General features: G+C 39.4%; 1 protein-coding gene across 2 annotated transcripts in view; it reads right to left on the reverse strand.

Annotated features, from left to right (window-relative positions):
* Nucleotides 1-24394, reverse strand: part of Lrig3 (leucine rich repeats and immunoglobulin like domains 3) — a 62197-nt gene extending 37803 nt beyond the window's left edge. Inside the window, exons 1-3 of one of the 2 annotated variants that reach the window (XM_074083784.1) lie at nt 23834-24218; nt 18282-18353; nt 17995-18069 (exon numbers count right to left, since the gene is read on the reverse strand). In XM_074083784.1, coding sequence (XP_073939885.1) covers nt 17995-18069; nt 18282-18353; nt 23834-24078 — 392 coding nt within the window. In that variant the 5' untranslated portion in view covers nt 24079-24218. Of the gene's footprint in view, nt 1-17994; nt 18070-18281; nt 18354-23833 lie in introns of both variants that reach the window. The other variant, XM_020151987.2, reaches the window with a different exon arrangement.
* Nucleotides 24395-25174: the final 780 nt, after the last annotated feature.

The raw sequence follows: 25174 nt of genomic DNA on the forward strand, positions 1-25174 counted from the left end.
CTTGATCTAGTTGTGAGGTACAGAGTAATGCAAGTGAGACAATTAGTCAATTTCTAGGTCCCGGAGATGGCTTCAGTCCAAGAGTCAAGCCACAGGGCCTTAGGGTCAGGGTTTGTGGGTTAAACAAAACCACACTTTGGGGGGCAAAATTTTTCTCTGAAATACATAACCCAATGTTTGCATTACCAGGATGTCTTCCCATGAACGGTAGAGAAACGCTGAAGTGTCTAACAGCCCCACTTTCCAGGTCCTTCCCTGTCCTACCACCTACCCCTTCAAACTCTGTACCTGGTTTGGCCATAGGCTGTCTGGGGTATGGTTATACTTACACAGCATTTAACAACAAAAAGTAAACATTCAGGTTTAGATTTATGCAATAAATGGAGCAGAATAGTTTTGGGGAAGGGGGGAAAGAGACCCACACGTGTCTATCACATTGGTCAAATAAGGCTACAAGTTAGATAACAGACCATACAATCTTCAGTTTATATATTTGTTTGTTTATAAGGTAATTATGAACAAGGTATTAAAACTGCCAATTACTTGAGTGACGAATAAAATTTTCCTTGCAGTAAAAGCATGCTCCAGCCAAAGCCAGCAATTTCCTGAACTGCACACCTCCTAAATTGCAGTGTGAAAGTGCTCAGTTATAGATGGAGCATGCACAGTGTGGTCTTTGTCAGCTCTGCAACCCAGCACAAAAATCCCTTACAACTGCCAGTATAATAGCCCCTGTATCACAAAAATTTAAATCTGTCTTAATGGAACCAAATTAAATCCAAATGCCAGTTTCTTATTAGTTCTTAGACTAACAGGCAAATAACCACCTGATATGTACTAGTTTAAAATAAAAAAACAAAAACAAACCTGCTTTCTATTATCAGAGGGGGTTAAAAAAAGGCAACTACATTAACAAATTATATTTAAAAATTTCTTTTATCATCTGACATTCTCAAAATGAATGCATTTCATCAACTGTGTCACAATGGCAACTTCTAGAAGACAAAGACTCAATTCAGCTACAGCTTTCGTTTTCTTCCCAAATATTGATAAATGCCAAAATTGGTCAACACATTTAAAAACATAGCAGCTAGCTAATATTTTTGGCGGGAAATGTGCAACACTTGAACAAAAGAAAAGCTGTTTGAATGAATACCTATTTCCATTACTTAAGTTATGTGGAAATGCTATCTTTCTGGTTGTTCAAAAAACAATATGGTCCTGTAAACATTGGAAGGTGTTTAGGTCTCATGCAAATCCCTCTTAGAGACCAGGAATATTTTGGTTCTACGTTTGTTGATAGTACAGGGAGTTCCATGGTCAAATCATTGCTGAGGTGACGATAATTAGACCCTTGTGGGATAAACAGACCTGGGGCATGGTTGGTGGGGAATGTGAATGGTTGATTTCTTCAGGCTTCTAAGTGGCCACAGGTATTTCAGCCTTGGCTTCTTAAGTCCAACAATAATGGCTTCATTTTGTTGTTAATTTCATCTTTCAGCCAATGTTGCCAAATATCTTTATAACGCAGATGTAAACATGGCTTACCATTTTCATTGGGTGATGTTTACTCTGAGTGCTAGAGGGAGATCTAACCATGAACAACATGGAGATGCCCTTGACCTTACTTGGGCTGAAGTCTAGAAGAGAGAACAGCAGGCAAATGGGAGTGGTCAACAGTATGGCAAGTGCTGTGAGGAGGAAGGAAAGGGGCAAAGGAATGTGAGAGCAGTGGGAAGTGTAGGGAAGTCAGCAAAATGGCAAAGGAGAGAAGAGGCCAGCACTGACTGCTCCAAGCCGAAACAAAGACATTAGGTCTCAGGCAAGTGAGAGTTAAAGCAAGGCTTCTTCCCCTTGAGGAAATGAAATAATGCCTTGTTGGCTGGAGTGTAGAGATCATGGATAGAGAACAGAAAAACATGAAGAGTGTGGTGGCTGAAAAGAGAAGACATCAAGTGGTAGGAAACCATTTTAAGCACTGGCTTTTACTTCAGGATCAACTGTAGGTGGGGATCAAGGGATTTCACATGGTAGGCTGTTAACATTACATGTGTTACACATTGGCTGCTCTGGCAGCAGTGGGTAGGAAAAGAAATGGGTGAAGGAAAGAAGAGATTGATTGCTATGTGGAAGGCTCCTAATTCAATGCAGAATTCAGGGCAGAAGATCGTATGCTGTGTACCTTTTTTCCTCAGGCTTCCAGAGCACAGGCTGAGCTTTACTCCACCCCTGCACACAGGCCCAGGTTTCCAGCTCTGTAAACATGCAGCTAAGTTTAGCTCTACCCAAGTTCCCATCCTCTCTGTTTGTTACATTTGTGTTTCATATTTCAAATACAGGAGGCCTTCTAGGGGCATGCTAGGGTCCCTTTTTACTCAGGTATGAGATGCTACTGACATTTTAATGTGTCTGTAACCACGACGAAAATGATTGTGTTGTTCTCACATATTAGAAATGTGCTCATTTGTTCTGATACTCTGAAAATCTGCTTGGAATGTAAGCCTGGACTAAATTAATAAGAGCAAAATGTAACTGATGAGGTTAGTGATATGATCACTTAATATGATGATGACTGTTTTTACTGTTTGGGTGCTGTGATCTCCAGAAATCCTAAGTATCTCAAAAGCACTCAAATACTCTGGATATAAATGGTGCTAGTTTACTTCCAACATCAGAAAAGAGAACCACAGAATGGAATATTCTGTTACTGAGGAATCAAAATATCAGGATTTTTTTCACACTGAAAATCATGAACAAATTGGGCCCGTGCTTTTTGATGAATAAGAAACATCTGTCAATAGTTTCAACTGTCTACTATGTGTTGCATAAGATAACAGGTAGCTCACAGCCTTCTGGTTGTGATGTGTAAGGCTGGTCAATCTTAGCAATTTAGGGAAGCTATGTGCATGAGGCATTTTCCTTTTAGAGAGGTATGTGCACTGAAATTTAATTTGAAATCAGGTTTATATGTTTGCAATGCCCTTTCTTCTTAGAATGCAATTGTCTAATCACATCCCTTAAGTCCCATTCAGTTATTTCAAGGAACAATTGCTGTATCAGTGTTCATTCCATACAAACAATCACCATGCAAGCATATTAAATATATTGACGGGTATGGTCTGACCTAGCTCCTAGGAAATACTGATTTCTATACAAGCAACCAGCTGAGCACCCTTTATAAGGAAATCACACATTAGTAAAGAAAACACTACTTTGTACAAACACATTAAAGGTTACTTATTTCCAACAATGCCCTCCTCCACAAAAAACAAGTTTCCTGACCCTCCTTGAAAACTACTTTGGCTGGAATAACTAACACCCCATAATACAAGGCTTCTTTTAACAGACAGATTTGGCAAATAAAGAACCTCTTGCATAAAGATAAAAATAAACTGTCTCTGCTCATCTCTTTTCTAAAAAGATAATTAGGAAGTTTCATTAAAAGAGCACACATGTTTAGACTGGCTCACTAGTACTGGAGCATCAAAGAATAAAGCCAACTGTGAAAACTTCAGCAGGAGAGAGATTCTTGATGAAGAACTCATGATACTAAGCAGCAATTGAGCCATGGTGTCAACAGCAAAGACTCAGCTCTTCCAGCTAAAAGCTAGGTCAACATAAAATATAATTATCTTTTGGATTACAAACAGGATAAAGATGGCCACAGCACAGTACTTTAATACAGAAGTCCTACAATAATCAGAGCCTTATTCACGTGCCAGTTATAACACATGCTGAATGAAAAAAAAAAAAGAGAGAGAGAGAGAAATGTGGGTCAAAGCCCATTCATACCACATACAAAACAACCCTTCTTTGATCCCCAAGTGTAAATTCTACTTAGTCCTCTAAGTAAACAGAAACTTAAAAGGAAATCTTGGAAGACAACAGGATGATAAAGAAGATACTAAAAAGTTATTTTAAGCTGAAATAATTCATGTACAATAAAAATGAGCTCTGCTGTGATTTAATAAACTTTTAATTTTTCTCTTCTTTTGAGGCAGAGGCCTTCCATAGGCATTTTCATGTGGCTGACCACTGCTATGGTTAAAGCTGTGAGTTTGAGTCTTCCCATTATAGTCTGTGACTTCCTTGTGAGTGAGGAGAACCTTTAATTAATTCATCTTTGGTTTCCCAGAACTCAGGATTCGATGAATGGATTCAAGATCCTGAAGTGAACAATCCTGACTACTCCAGAAACTCAAAAGCAGCTTTAGACTGGCCCATAAAGAACTGTGGTTCAAGGTACATATGTATATCAGAAAACAGTATGTCCCAAACAGTGGCCATCCAGAAAAGTGAACATAAAACTGTGGTTCCTACATGAATTGACATGCGAAAGGCCAGCTCGCTTTGATACAATAATTCACATTTAAGTTTCCTAGACAGGATTATATTATATTCCTAGTGCCACATCTTGAGCTTTGTGAACCATAGCATTGTGAACCTAGCATAAACGGAGAGAAATGGAATAGAATGTTCTTTTTCAGTCCTAAAGAGTTGGGATTCTAGATTTAGTGACAAACACTGCATTTGACAGGATTTGCCACAGAGGTTTGACATAACGGTATCATGTAAAAATAGCAGTTTCTGCTACACTTTACTCTCCTTGGGGATATTTCACCTCTTCCTTGGGTTGGTGTCCCATTCGTTGCCTGGACGTCTAGGCCTCATCTTTCTTGGTTTATTCTCTCCTTTTCCTGGGCCGTGTCTTCCAGTAGCTTTCCAAAGTTTGGAAATCTCTTTAGGAGATCAACAGTTTGGGTGTTTAGATTAGAAAATATTTTCCTTTTAGATTGGGAAGGTATAGTTTTACTCTTTCACAGTACTCATGGATATAGTTTGAAGAATCAGGAATTATTCTAGTTCTTTACCCCAGTATTGCTCAAACTTCAACACCATTAGAATTAGAGGAGGGATTTCTTGAAGCCCAGGTTGTTGAGCCTCACAATCACTGTCTTCCTGTGGGATTCCACTAAAGGGAGGCATTAGGCTTTCTGGTCCATCTTCACATCGTCCCACTTTTTCCTCTTCTAGTTTCTGTCCCTTGTCCTTTTTCTTTTTCTTCTTCTTTCTGAGAGAATTCTTCAACTTTCAACCAATACTCTAATTACATTGTTAAATAGTCTGTCATAGCATTTTCAACTTCTACTTGCAATTTGCTTGCTGAATATTCCTTTTTCTTATGCTTTTCTGGTTTTGTGGATTTAGCATCTTCTCTTTTTTCTCCAGAGATCAGAGTGGTTGTGACATTCCCTCTTCCTTCTACTGTCCATTTTCCCCTTCATTTCAGATTGAATTTATCATTAGAAACCTCTTCAGAAGTCTTCTGAATGATGGGATATGCACTTACATTTAATTAGGAAAAGAAAGTTTAAAAGCTCACTGCAGAGCCAGGCATGTGGTGCACACTTATAATCCCAGCACCTGGGAAGCTGAGTCAGAAGGATCATAAGTTCTAGACGAGCCTGGGGTACATTATAATTCCCTGTCTCTCCAAACCAAAAACAAATAAAAAAGCTCACTGAGCTTTGCACATCTATGGGCTTGTTGAATGGCGAGTCTACATGGGTGACTGGGAGAGGACGTGCTTCCTGGTGGGATGGCTACCTGTCAGTTTCTGTGGGTCTCCCTCCCAAACCTTTAGGGTCCAATTAGGGGGAAGAAGAATGCTGTTATTGTCTGAGAAGGCTATTCGGTATATAAGCTGAGAGGAGGGGATATCACCTTCAGAATTCAGATGTGACTCAATTCTCCTGATTCCAAAAGATGGTGTTCTTAATCCCACCCTAAATTCCAGGGACTTTCTGTTCAAGTTCTCCTGAAAGTATACTCCAATCTTCTGTGTCAGGAGAAGGGCAGTCATTGGGTTTGAGTTTGAAAGTAGGAATGTGGAAGTCATATTATTTCTTATGACAAGAGTTTTAACTAATTACCTGTTTTCAGTCCTACATTGAACCCCAGCCATTATAGGTTTTGAATTCGTGAGCCATTCTTAGGATCTGTAGGGGAAAAAAAAAGCTTGTACTTTTTGCAGTCAACTTCACTTTCTCCCTATGTCAGGTATGATTTATCCATTTGCTTGCAAAATTCTTCTGGCTGTATCTTCTTTTTGTTCTCTATTTTCCCTTTGTTCCTGTTGTTATTCACTTTTAAAACATTCCTTTACTTTCATTTCTAGGGTGTTAGGAAGAACCAGAATGAAAGGAATGTGCTCAGGAAGTCTTTAGTAGCAATTCAATCAATCAATAACACCATTTTTCTTAAAAAACAAAACAAAACACCTTCCCTTTCTTTAAAAGGAAAGGTTCTTAGCAAACCTCCCTCAAAGATATTACTGTTGCTTGTTTCTTACTGACAAGTCATTCAACTTAGATGTGTATAATGGATTTTATTACCCCATATAAAGAATTTTCACTTGAGATGATAGTAGAACCAGAAATCACTGCCTCATTATTCTGAACCCCAAATTAATAAACAGCCATTACACAGAGGATTAGCTCTGTATGAACACATCAGGTGAAATTACTCATTTTATATTCTGATACGGTTTATGAAACAATGGAATAGCACAGACATCAAATATCTTGAGTTTACTCAAGGATTTAACTTGTCTTTGTGAGTAAGACATGGAGAATGTGCAGGTGATGATCATATATGTAGGCGAGCTCACATTCCTTATCTTTATTCATAAATGGGCATTGAGTTTTAGGAATTCTTATCACGGCAGAAAGTGCTATTGGATGTGATGGGTCAAAACCCCATGTCATGCAAGGAAGGGTATGGGAATTTGAGACAAAGGAACAGATAGTTTTGAGAAAATCTGATATTTTAAGACATATATGTACTATGAGGCTGAAAGTAGAAGGAAGTAGTTCTTCCCACCACAAAGAGTAGGGACAACAGGTAGAAGCTGAGGAAGGGAACTGCTCAGCTTAACATATAAACATAAAAAAATCTAGCAATTAGTACATGGAGTTAGTCACTATGAAAAAGCACCTGGCCAAGAACGAGTTTTTGTCCCTGGAAATGCCTAAGAGGAGGGAGTTCAGATAAATGTGCCTTCCAATTGCAAGTTACTAGGATTGCACATAGACGTTCAAAACTAACAAAAATGGGTTTCTACAGTTACATAACTTAGCAAACTATTTCTAGTTTCTTTTACACTTTCTTTGACACTTACATGGACATGGTGAATAAGAAAAATAGAGATTAACACAATTGATGGACAATTCTCTGCATTTGTAAACATCCATTGAGCTTTGAAGAAGACTCCCCTCTATTCTAGGCCAATACTTTTTGTGGGATCACACCAACAATCAATGACCAAATTCAAAAAACATCTTACTTTTTCAAAAAAAAAAAAAAATTCATTTTGACTTTATTCCAAAATGATTTGTTTATTACAAAAACATCTTAAATGGCTCATGTATCGTAAAACTGATGGACCACTAACACATGCCATGTTTATCCTATACCTACGTTATTTGCAGCATGAGCATTACCTCAATATTACATTTAGCCTTCGACCTCCTCTCCTACACATTGATCTCTCTGCTGGCTAAAGCTATACAAAGAAGAAGGGAGACAATCATGCAGGTGATATTAAGTACTAGAAAAGAGGTGTTTATATTTATAATTGCCTTTTCTTTCATGTTTTAAATTTTGTACTCAAGCAACTTTCAGCCAAAGAATAAAGAAATGCTATTGGCTAGAACTCCACTCCACTATTTTGGTCTCTACCAAACTACAACCCTGAACTTCTTGGCCTGTGGAAGATAGCAAAGAAACTAAAATAAGGAAGAGAAGAAGGAAAAGTAACTAAACCAGAATAGAAAGACATGTTGAATCTTGCCACCCCAATTACAAAAAGCTCCTGGATGCAACTTTGTTATGTCTGTCTTGGCAGAACAAGCTTCATTTGGCATGAAGGTTCTTAGTAGAAGCTTTACCTCATATTTCAAAGCAACAGTCAAAATGGCTACTACCAAGTTCATAGAGGGAATAAAAAAATAATGCAGGTTCAGAATAAATATTGATAATGCAGGAGATTTTTGTGGCAAGCTATATTGGAAGGTCAAGTTCCATGGAGTGGGGGTTAATTTTATGGGTTTCAAGAAACACCACTGGAAAAACTTGCCCAGTGACTTACCATCGTATCTGAAATTGCTGTCACCTTGGAAAAAACAAGTTTTATGAATGAAAACAAGTTTTTGTATATGGAGAGATAGAAGCAGAAAAGATAACTGTGTATATTAATTTGGACTAAGCCATCCATTCAATCATTTATCCACCCAAGAAACACATACTTAGTATCTACCAGGCACTACACTCTATGCCTGGGTCATAAGACAGACAAAAACTGACCTGATCTCAGTTTTTGTGAAGTTTCATATTAGTGTGCGAAGTAGACATCAAAGAATCACAAGTATATGATTGGAAAATGTGATTACTTACATGATAATAAAATAGATTATTACAACAAATATAAAAGTGAAACCTAAAGTCTGATTTAGAAAGAGCAAAGGGCAGGCACAGTGAACATTCTAGACAAGGGAAAAGCAAAGAAACCTGGGGGAGGAACAGCCTGCCTATCCCTGGAACTGAGGAATGATTCCACAGAAGGTGCAATGGGAAAAGAGGATACAGAGCATAATATGTCTTGAGAAGGACTTTGCTCTTCACCCAAGAGCCAAGAGGAACCACTGAAGACTCTAAAGAGCCATTAATGATCACATTTTTTTCTCCTTTTTCATTAGTGTATATTAATTGTACAAAGGTGTTTCATTGTGATATTTACATACATGCATATGATGTAGTTCAATCAAATCCACCCACTCTATCACTCTTTCTTATTCTCCTTGCCCCTTTTTAAACAATTTTAATGGGTCTCACTATTCTACTTTCATATATGCATATGAAGTACTTCAAACATATTCACTCCCCCCCATGATCATGGATTTATGTTCAAATTCAGTCATTCTAAATAGAGAATTCAAGAACCTACTAAGGAGATGGATCAGTTTATGATGAAATATAAACTTACAGTATCACAAATATAGCTCTGAGGACAGTCAACACTTTATGTGCAAGTCATATGCAAACACAATAAAACCCAATAAAGGAATGCTACTTATCATATTAAGATGTTTATGCATATACTTTGTAAGGTTTGCACTTCATGTTTTATTTCCATTATGCGCAACAGTGTCTTGCTTAGGTTGTAGCCCTCTAATGCAAAATTCCCACATGCAAAAGGAAGTAGTCAAGCATCTGCACCAGCACAGCATGCACTTTGGGATGAGTTTTGAAGCTAATGTGGTCAAATTCCATGGGCTCTGATACATAAAGATATGGGTGAGAATGGGATATGCCTTATGAACACTAAATTAAAACTAAGCTCTTGATTTCTATTAGAAACTTAAGTTTTAATTTTAAGGCTAATCCCCAAGTTCCTTAATAAGACAAACTAGTGACCTCTTTTCAAATGTTTATTTACAAATTATTTTGGTTTAAAAATATTTAGGGTTTAACATCTTGTTAGAAAATTTCTCAGGTACATCATTGCTTAAAAATGTTATAATGCTTGCCTTCTCTAAGTGTGGCAATCTCTGAGTTATGAACCTATTTAGGTTCAATATTGTTTTGAAAGTTATGAGTTGAGTTTGATGAATTATTTATGCAAACTCAGTGTTAAACAACAAAGCAACAGTTTCTTAAATCAGTGTCTCCAAAACTGTTGCTTTTTGTTTTTTGCAGTACTGGGATTTGAACTTAGAGTTTCATGCTTGGTAGGCAGGTGCTCTATGGCTTGAACCACACCTCAAGTCCTTTTGACTCTGGATATTCTTGAGACAGAGTCTTGCTTTTTGCCTGGGCTAGTCTGGACTGAAACCCTCCTATTTTAAGCTTCTTATGGTCACTGGGATGACAGGTGCACAACCACCGCAGGCCTTGACCACAATTCTCCACACCTTTGTCTTGTGAGTAGCTAGGACTATAGGTGTGAGCCACAAGTGCCCAGCCCAAAGATGATTTCTTAAACAGTCTGATTTCTGGACTGTAGTGAGAAATGCATGCTTGTGGGTGAAATTCCCTCTTTGTGCTTGATAATTCATGAAGTAATGTATGTATTGGGCTCAGTATATAAATAACAGAATATAGAGTCTCCTTGACTAAAGGTTGGATTACATCCTAGCAAACACATCATAAGTTGAAAATACTGTAAGTTAAAAATGCATTTAATAATACACCTAACCTACTGAACATCATAGCTTAGCCTAACCTACCTTAAATGTGCTCACGACACTCACATTAGCCTACAGATGGGCAAAATCATCTAACAGTAAGCTGATTTTATAACCAAATGTTGACTGTCTCAGGTAATGTGTTATACTGTGTTAAAAGTGAAAAAGAGTATCACATTAGGGGTATACATGAGCCACCATAAATTCAAAATATTGCAAAAATGTAAGCTGAGCCACTGTACACTAGAGATGGTCTGTATTAGCCCTGATTTCTTGTTAATCCTTCAAGTCCACCATATTTATCACCTAGCAGCCGGTGCTCATACCACTCCCAAGCTATGGCCAATTTCCCTTTGTGGAAAAAAAAGAGATGTGACCCTAACATATCACAGGGCTCAGAGTATCAAACAATTCCAGGGATCTATGGATGACCAGTGCTTGGCAAGTCATAATTGTTAATTCTCAAAGCCATGTTATTTCATTTGATTTTTTAAAGTGAACACTGTTTCGTGACTAGCTAGGAAAAAAATACGAGAAAAGTAGATTCCATACTGTGTCATTCGTTCCCCTGCTTAAAACCAAACAAATAAACAACAACAACAAAATTTTCAATGACTCCCTCAAACTACAAGCCACCTAAGTATGGCAGAGGCTTCACAAGCTGATCCTACCAACTAGGCCAGTCTCCTTTCTTCTCCAGCTCTCTCTCACACTCTTAAGTGCTGCATAGCCCGGGGACATTGTCACTATCCTGGGCATCACCTCACTTGGTCTACATTTGTCTTCCCCACTATTCAGAGCTGTTGGAGAGCAGAGGTCAAGTCCTCCTTTAATTGCTCTCTAGCACTTAGAACATGATAGGCTCATACAGGCATTGTTGGGTTCAAAATTCATCTAATAAGTACACAAGCCTTCAGGCTCCACATTTGCTCAGTTACTCATTATACTTGCAGGTTCACCTTTTTTTTTTTTTTTTTTAACCATTTGAAGAAAGCAGAAGTTTTTCTGCTAACTCACCCCAAATACAAAGTGCCTTCTCCCTCCCTCATCTCTTGCTGCTGGGATAGTTTTTGAACCCCGCATCCCTCCTGTGATGCTCCTGCTGAAGATTCCACTTTGGCCCACTGCCTCGAGCCTTCGCTCCCCCGCCAAGCCCACCACACTGCAACTGCAGCAGCTGCGGCTGCTCACACTCCTCAGAGCCCTTTCATGTTGAGGATACCATTTGATCCTCTGCCGGAACCCTGGGAGATAGATGGGCAGACATCACAGACTGTTTGTACAGATAAACAAAGAGGAGTTAATTAAGTCTGCCTAAGGTCAGACAGGCCATTAGTGTGAGACAAGACAAAAACCTGTGTGCCTAATTCCCAGCTCAGGTCTCTCTCCTGTTGTACAAGGGCCCACAGTTTCTCTCATTCCCTGAGTTCGCCATGAAAATCTTCTATGTGCCTGGGATTGTAGTGGGCTGCTGGGGAGACAGACAGCACAATAAGACAAGAGTCCTATCCTGGAATGAGATGTGACAAATGCCACTAGAGACTACACTTCTTGCACTTGTGAGAGTTTCAAAACTGAAAAAAAGAAAAAAAAAATCAGTGAGGGTTAATTTTGATTGTCAATTTGACTAGACTAAGAAGTTCCTAGGAGATTACTAAAGAACACCTCTGGGTGAACTAAGGTGGGGAGACCAGTCCTGAATGTGGGTAGCACCATCCTATCCGCTGGGGCCCAGACAGAATGAAAGAGGACAAAGGAGAAGGACTCCAGCGCAGGCGTGCTCTCTCGCTGCTTCCTGGCCACCATGATGTTAGAGGATCTGCTCTGTCATGTCCTCTCCACAATGATGGACTGAAATCTCTGAAACCATGAGCCAAACTATATCTTTACTCCCTTAAGTTGTTTTCTTAGGTATTTTGTCAAAGTAACAAGAAAGTCTAACACAATCATTTTCCTTCTAAGAATTCTACAAAAACTGCAGTTCCCACTAGACACACTGCTAATACTCCCTACTCCCCAGAGTGATCTCTGTAGTATGTAAATGACTTGTGATCCCTGAGGAAAGGGCATGAATGTCATATTTTCCTGTATCCCTAAAACATCTCTGATATAAAAGATATATAATGTGACAGAATTGCATCTCTAACAAGTTAGATTCCAAGACCAGGAGACGGAGAAGCCATCTATCATCAATACTTCCTTGCAGGTCCTTACAACATAACCAAGGACCCTGTGCAGACATTCTCCTGCCTTTAATCATTCCATGAATCCAACAGCACCAGTTTCCTTCAGAGTGGGATCAGCTCAGTTCTGTGGGGGAGGTATACGTGTTTGTCTTAATTCTGGACTTGATGAAGTAGTTCACAAGTGTGAAGGAACCAGCACTGTGAAAAATCTGTATTTTACCAAAGTCACCTTGGTGAGCTGGGACATTAACATTTACAAAGGCAAATGAGAAAGGGGGCTTTGATTTTTCACCTTCTTATGTACTCCAGAGCAGGTTCTCACTAGCTAGAGTAACTCAAATCCTGGAGTTACTTCAATCCCTTCTCTTGTTCTTTCCTTTATTCCTTGAATAAATATTATTACTATTATAATTTATTATTATTATTTTACCAAGCATGCATTGTTGAACACTATCTCCACGGTAAATATTTAGGCACTAGTTAAGACTAGTGTGTGAGATTGGTCTGAATTATGCTAAGTGCTTATGATTTCCCATAAATATTCCTTAATTCATACATTAATTAAGCAGCAACTATACACTATATACCTACATTAAGTGCTGGAGGAAAAATGAGTTAGCCACAGAGTCCCCAAATATAGTAGAGGAGAAAAGCACAAACGAGATTATTTCATGAATGTAACAGTTGGATATACAAGGCAAGGTGGGCTTGGACCAGGCAGGCATACAGGAGATGACCCCTAACCCCAGACACACACCATCAGGTATGATTCAAGTTCTACCTTCCCAATGAGCCCCTCCTGGCATCCCCCTCTTTGACCACATGCGTTCCTCATACTTCCTTCCTTCCTTCTTTTCAGCCCTCACTCCCTTCTGAAGACATCTCTTATTCATTGTTGTCTTCCTCCTTTAATGGGAAGGTCAGTTCTAGAGGGCTGGAATTTTCATGTATTTCTCCAACTGCTATTCCCTGATCTTAGAACTATAGTCAGTACATAGTGGAATCCAGTCCGTGTTCACCTTTGCCACCACCATTAAAGGACTACTGCCAGGGTGCTCTAATCACAGCCTTTATCATAAACTGGAATCACTTATCTGTTTTTACCTCTCCTCTCATTAGAAGAGAAGTTTCACAATACAAGGGAGTTTGTCTACTTTTTCACTACTGATTTTTACTTAATACAGAGCCTGGCACATAACAGATATTCAATAAATATTCGTTGAATGAATCATCACCGTCATTATCATAACCATCACACTCCCATTCACTGAGCGCTCGGTTTATGTGTGCCAGAAGGCTTTCCTTATGCTCTCTCTTCAAATCCTCACAGTGACCCTGTGAGACAGGCACTACTGTTATTCTCACTTTAAAACTGAGGAAATACAGACAGTAACTCGCCCATGGAAACCAAACCTAGCAACTGGCTCATGGTTACAAACTTAACAGAGGGTGGAGCCAGTAATTAATCTCAAGGCCACCTAAACTTGATCTTTGCTCCCATCCCCTTCTACCACCCATGCTGAGAATCAAACCAAGGGCCTTGTGCATGCTAGGTAAGCACCAACCACTGAGCTACATCCTCAGGCTTAAGCTTTGCTTTTAATCACGGTTCTCTATCACTGTAGAGCTGATGACTGCACTGTAGAATGGAGCTGCCACCACTTCTGGACTTCTAAAGGGTCTCTCCTCTAGCCACCCTCCTGCCATATCCAGGCTATTATCTATACTAAAGCCAAAGTGACATTTTTAACTACCAGATCTGATCATCTCGCTCTGTTCTCTCTTCCACTGGTAGAACACATATTTTGGAGTGCTAACACCAATGATAATCATTATTTATTACAACCTGGGAAGGATGACAATAAAGTCTGTGGAAAAATGAGAAGCTATAAAGAACACGATGGACTTGAGAGAAATGCTCTATCTTAAAGAAATAAGGAGAAAACACTTATTTAATTATGGTACTGACCCTACCGGTAATTTCAAAGGTTTATGAATTAGCTGGTCCAAAACTGCAGAGTAGATGTGTTGAAATGGATACTCCTGGGCTCCACCCAAACCCACTAACTGAGAATCTCTAGAGATGGGGTCAGAGAATCCCCATCTTCAGCAAGAACTCCAGGTGCATCTCTGACAGCCACTGACCAAAACACTTTTCAACCCCAGGACACCAGGCAAGTATCTGAAGTTGGGGAACACTGCATAAATCATGAGCATCAAGAATAAGACCCAAGCAGCTTCATTTAATAATCAACAAGGCCTCTTTTGTTCAATAATAATGTTGCATAAGTCATGAACTCAAACTTCCCTAACCTGGCTCACAGCTTTCAAAAGCGCCCAATGTTTGGGCAGGCCAGGCTGCATCACACACAGCCAAAATGAGCACACTGGTAAAACTCAACTCTTATGCCAGGTCAAGAACTTTAGTACATGAAATGCTCATCCTAAATATATTCCATTTCTTTTCCCCAAAAATACCATCCTGCCCCAGCTACAAAACTGTGAGAGAAAAATGAAAAAGATACACACACACACACACACACACACACATACACACACACAAGCCTGGCCCTGCCCCTAGCACACCAATCACTTCTGAGCTTCTGTTCAGGTGTTTTGTATTCTAAAAGATCATTTAAAATGTCAGAAATGAGCTTTGTTAATAAGGACATTCAATGAGTATGTAAACAGCATCCCAGGTCCCTGGCATTTTCTTTCACAGACTTCAGAGCCAGTCCCTAAATGAATTCATCTCTGGACATGGGGTGCCATTTAACCCAAAGATAGTCCCTGGGTCCTATAGCTCTGAAAGGGGAAGATTTTACCAGGTGTGGTCTTCCTTGCATCCAGCCCCTCCAGCTGGGAGAGTCCCCTAGGCATAGAGTGATAACAGTAGGAAGCCCAGATATTAAATATTATGCTTAAGACTCCAACTACTGCCAAGAGAGGTGCCTCACATCTGTAGTCACAGCTACTCAGGAGACATAGATCAGGAAGATCATGGTTTGAGGCCAACCTAGACAAAAAGTTAGTCTAGGTTGTAATAAATGTAATAAATAAGTATGTAATAAGTAAGTTGGGCATGGCAGGGTGTTCACATCTCTAATCCCAGTCACGAGGAAGGCATGGTTAGGAGGATCAAGGTTAGGAGGATCAGACTAGCTCTGAGCAAGGGTCTTTTCCAGACCCTATCTGAAAAATAACTAAAGCAAAAAGGGCTGGCGGCTGCAACTCAAGTTGTAGGGTCTAACTAGCAAGCACAAGGCTCTGAGTCCAAACCCCAGTACCACCAAAAAGACTCAAACTAATTTTCTTTTTCCTTAATGCAAGTTTTCAGATTATTCAACTTGTATCAATAACCTTTACAAACTGTAAAACAAACAAACAAATAAAAAACTTGGTAACAGAGAGCAAATGGGTCCTGGAAACTATTCTGAAAATATGAGATTTAATTGTAGTACTATAGCAAGTTTCTAATTCTAGTCATGTCATGTGGCTTAATAGGCTCCTTTTGAAATTTTAGAAATGTATTTAAGCACTGATACTTAGCTCTGATTATTTATATATGGTTCTATATAAAAGAAAATGTTCCATTTCATACAACACAGAAACTGTAAGTACTTTGGAAACAATGATTGCATATTGCAATACCCAAAAGAGGCTGCAGGAGCAAACAAAATGATTGTAGAAGCAAACAACTAGACAGGTAAATTTTTCAAGACTTTTCATAGGCATGAAAACAATTTGTCATTCCTCATACTGCACGAGCAGGCTCATCACACAAATCCCTCTCCACAGAGTCTATGTAATTGAGGCAATAATTGGATGTATCATTACATGAGATGAGCAGGGTCAGATGTACTGCAACAGATGAAGGAGAAAGAAAGTGAGATTACTGAAGCTGACTTGACACACAGCACTCACTAAAACCAAGTCCAAACTTTAAAGGTCTTTACATTAAGGTGTCTAGTCATTCTAACTTTCTATTTGTAAGTTACAGCTTTACAGTATAAAAATCATTGTTATTTATTTCCAATGGAATTTCCTAACTTCCCCACAGGTTCTTATGTTCTTGACTCTATGCCACGTGTCACGCCAAAGTACAGACTGTTTACCCCACCTCATCCAGACTACAAAATGGCACTGCAGGCCCCTCAGCCATCACTTTGTCCATGACACTCAAGGTTCTTGAGCACAACAGAATCTGCCAAAACATGGTACAAGGACAGAAGGGCAAAGTTGGATTTCAAAAGACTCCCTCAGCCAAACAAGAACAGCTACAGATGTTGGAAGACACCAAAACCATTCCACTAAGACTGTATTTTAGGCAATAGTAAAAGACAAAGAAAATGGGTACTTTTGCTAATGTAAAATATTTTTTAAATTCAGTGTTTATTTGTCATATACCAACTGCTTTTTCTTTCATTCCTTTCTGTTTCTGATCTCTGGAAAAACCACATCAGTATCAAATGTCACTTAGTTCTTATTCAAACAGGAGAGAGCAGACACTGCGGCTGCACCATGACCTGGCTGACCTGGGCCCTTCGTAAAAACAAACCTCTGAAAATCACCAGGTGTAAGCAATTGGGTAGTGATCACTTTAATTAATTGAACAGTTTTCCTGAAATTTACTGTATAATTTCAACCTTTCCAACACCTTTAACAGCAGCAAGAAACAGTGGTTTCTTCTTAAATTGTTTAAAAGAGAAACATGTTTTTCACATCCGTGTCTTAAATATACTGTTTAATTATTTAAGAACAAGAAGGTAAAACTGCTTAATTTTAGAAAAATTATACCAGTAGTATTCTAAATTCTGCCTTTAAATGCTGGAAAGTCAAAATTATCCAAAAATCTATTATCAATAAATGAATACAAATTTGTTACTGCCCTAAAAAATACAGACATTTAATATGATTTCAAAAATCATATTTACAAAATAACATGAGAGGATATTTCTGACTTCAATTATGGATTTAATTCTAACTGCATATGTTGATATTTTGAGTTGAGATTTCCAAACCCTGATTTTCACTGCAGGCGCACGCCATGTTTAAAAGAGGATACCTCAATGGTTGATTATCAATTCCCATTTATCCTCCAACAGTAAGTCTGATCATTCCCCACTAGGAACTATGTAACTCACATTCCGCAGATCCCATGCCAACCATTGAGAAATAGCTGAGGTAAATAATATAACGAGTCTCTATAGGCTGAAATGGCTTCTTTGAATCTTGGAGACAAGTTCAGCAATGACAGCAAATTATAAAGGGTGTTGTTGTAAGGATACTTGAAGGCTGGGAACATAGCTCAGTGGAAGAGCGCTTGCCTAGTATGTATATAGTGCTAGGTTCCATCCCCAAGTAAAAAAAAAAAAAAAAAAGGCCATTATGTGTGTGTATATGCATATATATACATATATATATTTGAAATTTAAGAATGACAGTATAAGCTAGAAAACATGTTTACTAATTCAAAGCAAGTATTCAAATTTTGCTGATAAGACCTTTATGCTAGTCCAGATGGAACACCTACCACATATGAAATTCTGCTAACATTTACTTACAAGGAAAGAAGGATAATATTTGCTGAGACTGGTCCCAGATTTGGAATGGTCTCCAATTCATTGTTGTTCAGTTTCCTGTAAGTGTCAAAAAAAAAGGGCAAAAAAAAAAAAGGCTAATTAAGTGATCTGTAATTCACAGTCATTAAAACCTTATAAATTATTTAAATACATCTCCCAAGTTAAAAGTTTTTAAATAACTTATTATAATCCAAATACTCATACAGTGAAACAGTGTAAGGAATAATACATTTTGCACAAGGCTCAAGCAGAAAATAACTAGGACTCACACTTCTCGAAGGCTTTGAAGGTGGCTCATGGAACTGGCCTTAATGAAAGATAATCTGTTGTGACTTAGGTCCCTGTAAGAAATCAAAAATAAAATTCTAAGTAATTTGTAAAAAATCACTAATAATACAAGATAGAATGGGCTTATGAAATATCTCTATCAACACTAGTGAGAGCCACAGAAATAATTGATCTGTTCTGTCTACAAACTAGATGGCAACCAAAATTCCAAGCTCAAAACTACAAACTTTGAGGACAAAATTAGTTTAAGAGGCTGGCAGATTCAAATACTTTAAGCCCACAAACATTTTAAGAGATGTTTTTTGGCACAAGGTGAACAGATCTTTTGTGAACTGCTAGGTTGTGCTTTACCCTCCCATCTCCCCCTCCCAACTTGATAGGATGACATCATGGCCTATGAAAAGTGGCTAATTGGGGAGGTTGCTGAAATGAGTCTCTGTAGAAACATTTTTAATATCACAAAATTAAGCACCAATGTCCCTCTTTGCAGTCAGAGAAAACAGAATTTGCTTTTCATGCATATTTGTCTCTCTCTGGGTTAAGGTATCAGATTATTTAAGTAGTGTGTGTGTGTGTGTGTGTGTGTGTGTGTGTGTGTACTCTCAAAAGGGTATACAACCTAAACTCTCTGTTTTCATAAATTCCTCAATATCTGGCAATTTAACATATGATTTAGATCACATCAACCACCTAACAATGGTAAACAGATTACATAGGCACCTGTGAACAGATTTTAGTCACTAAAAAAATGCACTTTTTACTGAAAGGCTCAGTCTAACTTTGTAACAATTCCCATAGGTCATCAATACTACTAAAAACAACTATGAACTTCTACATACACAAAACCCAAGGTTAAGAAATTATCTTGGCACTCAGACTGAAAATCCGGAACAAAATGTGACAACTGTATCTGGTGATGTTCCCTGTATGTGTCTTCAAATGAAATGACTGAACAGCTACTGGAAACCAGACTAATGAACACTACAACCGAAAGCTCCTTCTGAGAGAGGTAAAATAATCTTTACTGAAGTAATTCTTTCAATGTTTAAAATGAAGAGTTAAAAATAATCAAAGGTGACTGAAAAACAGCCTGGATTACATGCATAAGTATGAGTTCCCAGGACAAAAATTTAAACAACAGAGAAAAATAGAGAAATCACATCCAAAGAAGCTCACTTAGTGAGCAATTAGAAATCAGAATTTCTTTCAGTGTTGGGTTTTTGTTTTGAGAGTAAACCTGGATTTCTCTATTAAAAAAAAAAATCTGCAAAGGTTTTATTCAAAATCTGTTTGCCTAAAGACCTACCAGACAGTAACAGACATGAGTAGATTTGTTCTGGTAGAGTTATAACATGAAAAAAAAAAAAAAAAGCTGGCACAGTCTTTAAACTATAAAAATCCTGCAATTACAACCACTGCTGTGCATGCTTACCATGCTGGCTGGAACCAGACACCTTCCCTCACAGTCAGGCTCAAGTCCATCTGGAGTTCATCAAGGAAACCGTGAGTCCAGGAGCTCACATTAGGATTCAAACAAAACCTGTGTGCCTTTAGCACCCTAGACAGTCACAGACTTCTTACATATGTTTTAAAAAACAACCTAGGATAAGAATCCTTCGGCTGGGAGTTTCGCCCGAGTCCACAGAGGTCTCATTTGGACCCACTTAACTCAAGAACACTCAGTCTGCTCCCCTATTGTTTCCAGCTTTAAAAGCAAAGGGGAACCAATCTGGCTTTTACATTTAATTCCGCTGACTTTCCTTTAAATTAAAATAATGAATATTACATTCTCTACTTCACTGGAAGGATTATTTCAAGAGCAATCCTATGAGAAATGAGATTGAATGCTTAAATTTTTTCCATCAGTAATGGGATGAGATCCTCCAACAAAGGACCTGTAAAATGAGAAACTGCCTTCAGAGAGAGACCAGAGAATAAGTTGGGGAGCACTCATGTCTCCTCCAGCAGCAAGATCTGGCAACCTGAAATATTTCACTTACTGCAACACACTTCCATCCCTGAGTTTTGTGTACTAGTAAAACCACATCATATGTGAGAAAAGAAAAAAAAAATCACCCCTTAGGTGACTTTTACTGCTAAATACCTAAAGCCATGAAACTTTTAATGTACCTAAGTTTAAATTTTAATATAGTTTACATTTCAGAAATGATTACTTTCTAGTTAAAGGATGTCGCATTTTCCTAAATCTTCCTTAGATTGTTTTTATGGCTAGGTCATTAAAGAGAGATTCAAACATACAATACCAATGTTTTCTTAAACCCCAGAACATAAAATATTCAGGAAGGAGGACATTTTCTTCAGATTTTAGAGTTCCATGAGGGAACATCTTCCCCCAGGAAACTTTTTTAAAAGAAGACAAATCTGGTTGTAGTGAGGATAATGAATGAAAAAGGTGGTGAGGCAGGGACACGCTAACTATTTATATAGAATGCAACTGGACAAATCTTTGCACAGCAAACTCCTGCTCTGCGTGGTAGAGAGCAGTCTTTCTCCCTGCATTATTAGCAAGCAAATGAATGTACATGAAAATAATTTACAACATTTGGTTTTAGCTATCATTTTCTTCCTTTTAGCATTTAGAAATCTGACTTCCAAGTCAAATTTTAAAATGCAAATACAGCACAACTCCTTAATCAATCCTACTGGGGCCTGCAGAGCTGCTAATTCAGCAGAAATCTGGAAAGCTGAAAAACACAAAAAGCCAGGCTGTAGCTGTTTTAAGACACTGATCCAACGTGACTCATAAATCAGCCTGCTACGTTCGAGTTTTCGTCTGGAAAATATAGAAAAACAGCTGTGAAAACCATAAGGAGTCTTACACCCACCCCACCCCCAATTCTGGTACAGACCAGAAGATTTATAACAGGCCAGCACTAAAGAAAAGTCACACCAGCACAAACTACCTTTCAGACTTTTGACTAAGCCCTGTTGAGAACTCAAACACTTCTATGTGATAAGATAAATAATTCTGAAATTTCAGCAAGAATGTAATAATACTTGAAGCTCTCACTGGCAATAGAACAACTTTTTCCTTCTTTTGGTTGAGTAACATATTCTAACAAGTACTGCTCTTTGAGATCAGAACTGTAGGCACAAACTCTAGAACAAGACTGTAAACTTCCATTAAAGTATTAGAGGTTACTTTTTGAAAGAATTGAGTAAAGAATTATTATTTTATAGCTCAAACTATTCAACTTTTCGCACATGGGGCTTCTAGGGCAATAACTTACAAGTGAATGAATTGGGAAAAATACAGACACACACACATATAGTTTTTTTTTTAACCTGAAAATGTAAGAAATAAAACAAGTAGTAGACATCATACTTTTGTAGTTTTTTCTGAATGATTTCATAAACTAAACCAAAGACAAACTTACTATTTTAATTACCTAAAGAAGGTTAAGAAACTTCCTGAACTCTGAAAATTTCAATCTATTTAGGTGCTTCTCTAAGTAAAATTTAACAGCTTCTTACACCTCCTATTCCAATATACTAAATAAAATGACACTTTTATACACCTTTGTTTTTTTTTTTTTTTTTTTTTTTGCTCCTTTCTAGGGTGGAGAAGAGACCTCTAGAGCTTTAGGCACAAACAAAAGAAATATTTACAATAAAGAATTTAGACCACATGGTTTGGTGACACCTACAGAGATGGTTAGAAGTCACAAAAGTACAAGAATGACAGGGCTATTCAATGAGTGATCACAGCAGGGTTTTTGACAACAGACTGAGTGCTTATTTATACAAGTGGAACTTATTTTCACATACATTTAAGGAATGTGGACTTGTATTGAGACAATTTACTGCTGGCGGAAATGTAATTAAAGACTGTGCTAACCAAATAAACTGTAATTTGTTTTTAGTGTGCCACCAAATTATCTGCAAAACAAAATCCTAATTAGGTCAGCTACTTTTAAGACAATGTTTAAATAGGTATTGAATCCCTTTTGGTTCAAGTCAACTTCTAATCAAAGGCAACACAGTTGTTTTTTTTTTTTAAGACATTAAATTCACAAAATCATACTGCACACTGACAGGCCACTTGTCATTGAGAAACTATTGCACAAAGTTAGAGAATAATCCAAGCATTTCTAAGCACACTCCAGGAAGCACTGTCTTAGTTTTCTTTCTCATCCCTCTATTATTCATAGGTGTTCACCTCCAGTCAGTCAAAGGTTCAGTTCCATATGTTGTCAATAGAGCCATTCACGTTTCATGAATGCAGCAGCATGACCTCCAGAAGAGGCAATTGAATGGAATTAGCCACGACTAATTGAAAGCCTTCCTGCTTTAGGTTAAAGCCCTTATCTCCTTCTTCACTTGTAATAAAAGCTACTAAATAAGACATCCCCGGTCAGCCGTTAAACATCAATCCAATACTCTTATTCTATTTCTTTATTAGAATGAAGTTTATGGACACAAAGAACATGCTGTTGCAGTGACTGACAATTCCACCATTCACAAAGAAAAGGATTTACATTAGGAGAGTAATTTGAAGCGCAACTTCTTAAACTACCAGACAAAAGTTTCAACCATTATTGTGAAGACATTAGGATGGTCAACTACAATTGTTTAAGAATTTAAGAATTTCCACTGCAATTCTGCTAGGCCCAACTCGAAGTGCTGTTTGATTTCTTTTAAACCGGGCAATACTTTAAAAAAAAAATTACAACTTTTGCTTTTTGGTTTATGTTCCACAGCAGTCTTAGAATTTTGAACAAACTAGTTAAGAGAGACTAAAGATTTGGTAAGGACCAGAATTTCCAACGAAGTTGTATTTTCTTCCTTGTTCTTCCACGCAGTTGGCAGTGATTTCAGGTTTTCAAATTTCACAGCTAAATTCCAAAAACTTGCATAACAGCACTCAGCGCTCCCCCTAAACCAAGTACAAAAATCATGTCTTGGGTTCTAGAAAAACCTAGTTCCTTCCTTTCCTTATCCGCTCATCAGTCTTACCACCCAACTTCTCACCGGCATCAGGACGTGTTACCATGTGGCCCAGAAGGCAGATTTACAGTCTGCTAAGTGAAATTAAGCACAGAGGGAGAACAAAGATATAGCCACCATAGATAGATTAAGTAGTGACCGAACTTCGTGGAGGGGGCTTCCCAAATAAAAGTCGTGCGTGCAATCCCTGGTTGGTAAAACAGCACAAGGGCCTGAATCATTTAGAAACTGAAGTTGTTGGTTGCCACCTCTCCCGCCTGGGCCTCATAGGAGCACGTAGACTAGCCCGCCCACTGCAGCAGACAGTGTCCCACTCCCTTCGTCCATCTGCGGCCAGGTGGGGTGCGCCAGGCACCCACCTGCACAGCACGCAAAAGGAAAACTGAGGTCCTGCCGGCTCTTTTTCCACCCCCACGGAGCGTAGCTCATGGCCTGGGCCATAAGAGTTGACCCGCCATGAAGGCGCTGCGCGGCGCGCCCTAAGCCACCAGGCCTTAGCTTGGCTCGGGTTTTCTCTCGACTCTTGAGTGGTCCCATCCCCTTTGCCTGCGGGAAGAATACTTACAGCCGTGCGACCCAGGCCGGGAGCGGCTCGGGGAGGCGCGCCAATCGCTGGCGACTGCAGTCCAGCAGGTCCCCAAGACAGCGGCAGGAATCAGGGCAGGGGCGCTCCGTGGCAAGCCCGGAGGGCTGCCCCAGTAGTCCGCGGCCGGCGCCCCGACTGCCCTCGGCCGCGCCGGCGCGCCCCAGGACCGCGCACAGCAGCAGCCCCACCGCCGCCACCGGCGCACGGAGCCTCGGTGCGTGCATCGCCGTCCTGTCCCGCGGCCTCTCGCTCTGCCCTGCGCTCGGCAACCGGCGCTCGCTCGGGCTGGGCACAAACTTCAAACAGAGAGTGGACTGCGATCCCCGATCCCGGCCGCGTGCTCCTCTCTCGAGCACCCTGGGGAAAGCTCCTTTTACTCCCAGCGGCGAAACCCTTTCATGCCCCCGGAGCAGTAGGAGAGCAAGCAAAAAGAACGGCCAACTGCGCAGAGTGGCAGCCCGTGCAGCGCCCGCAAGCTGGCCCGCAAAACAACTTTTTCGCCTCCTCCCTGCCTTGGTGCGCGAAGTCCCCGCGCGGCCCAGCAGCGAGGCGGGGCGGGGATGGCGGGCGCGCGCCCATTGGCCCGCCAGGCTGCAGTCACCCCGCGGCCACGTGACAATAACAAGGCTCCAGCCCCGGCTGGCGCACGGGAGAAAGTGGAGCTGAGATTGTAGGAAATTCAGAGCTACATTTTCCAGCCTCTCCAGCCAGCCGTCTCCACTACGTCCTGGGAACCATCTATCAAATGTAGTTGAAGGGCAAAAGGAAGTGTGCAAATACCAGGCTAGTTCTCAGAGTTGGAGGTATTTAGAGAAACCTCAGGGACTAACGTTAAATGAGTTATTATCAGGAAACCTTTTAGTTTTAAATTAAAGAAATGTATCAATTATCTTACCATCCGCAGATGAAACAATGGTTTCGATGAAAACGGTTGTTTTAACCTTAATGCCAAAGGGTCCCCACCCTTCAGCACCCAAAATAAAAGTAACATGTAAAAGTTATGCTTTTGGAAATGGTATACTGAGTTACAATTAGTCGACCTTAGTGCTCTGGATAGAACTGGGGGTAAATGACTTAATAAAATTCCAGACAATAGCTAGGAATAATAAAAGTAGTCACAGTAATACCTACTAGGAACTTGGAGGGAAAACAATATATTCACCTTAGTCTACCTGGTCTTTGAGTAATGGCACATGTTAATTGAGAACGCTACCAGGATGAAAGCACTTACCTGTCTAGGAGTGGCAGGGATCAGGAGTGGGCATGGATTCAGGTTACAGGACTTCCTAGGGAAGTGTGTCCTGATGTACTCCTGCAGGT

This window comes from Castor canadensis, chromosome 8 (assembly GCF_047511655.1).
Source record: "Castor canadensis chromosome 8, mCasCan1.hap1v2, whole genome shotgun sequence".
Classification (NCBI taxonomy): Eukaryota; Metazoa; Chordata; class Mammalia; order Rodentia; family Castoridae; genus Castor; species Castor canadensis.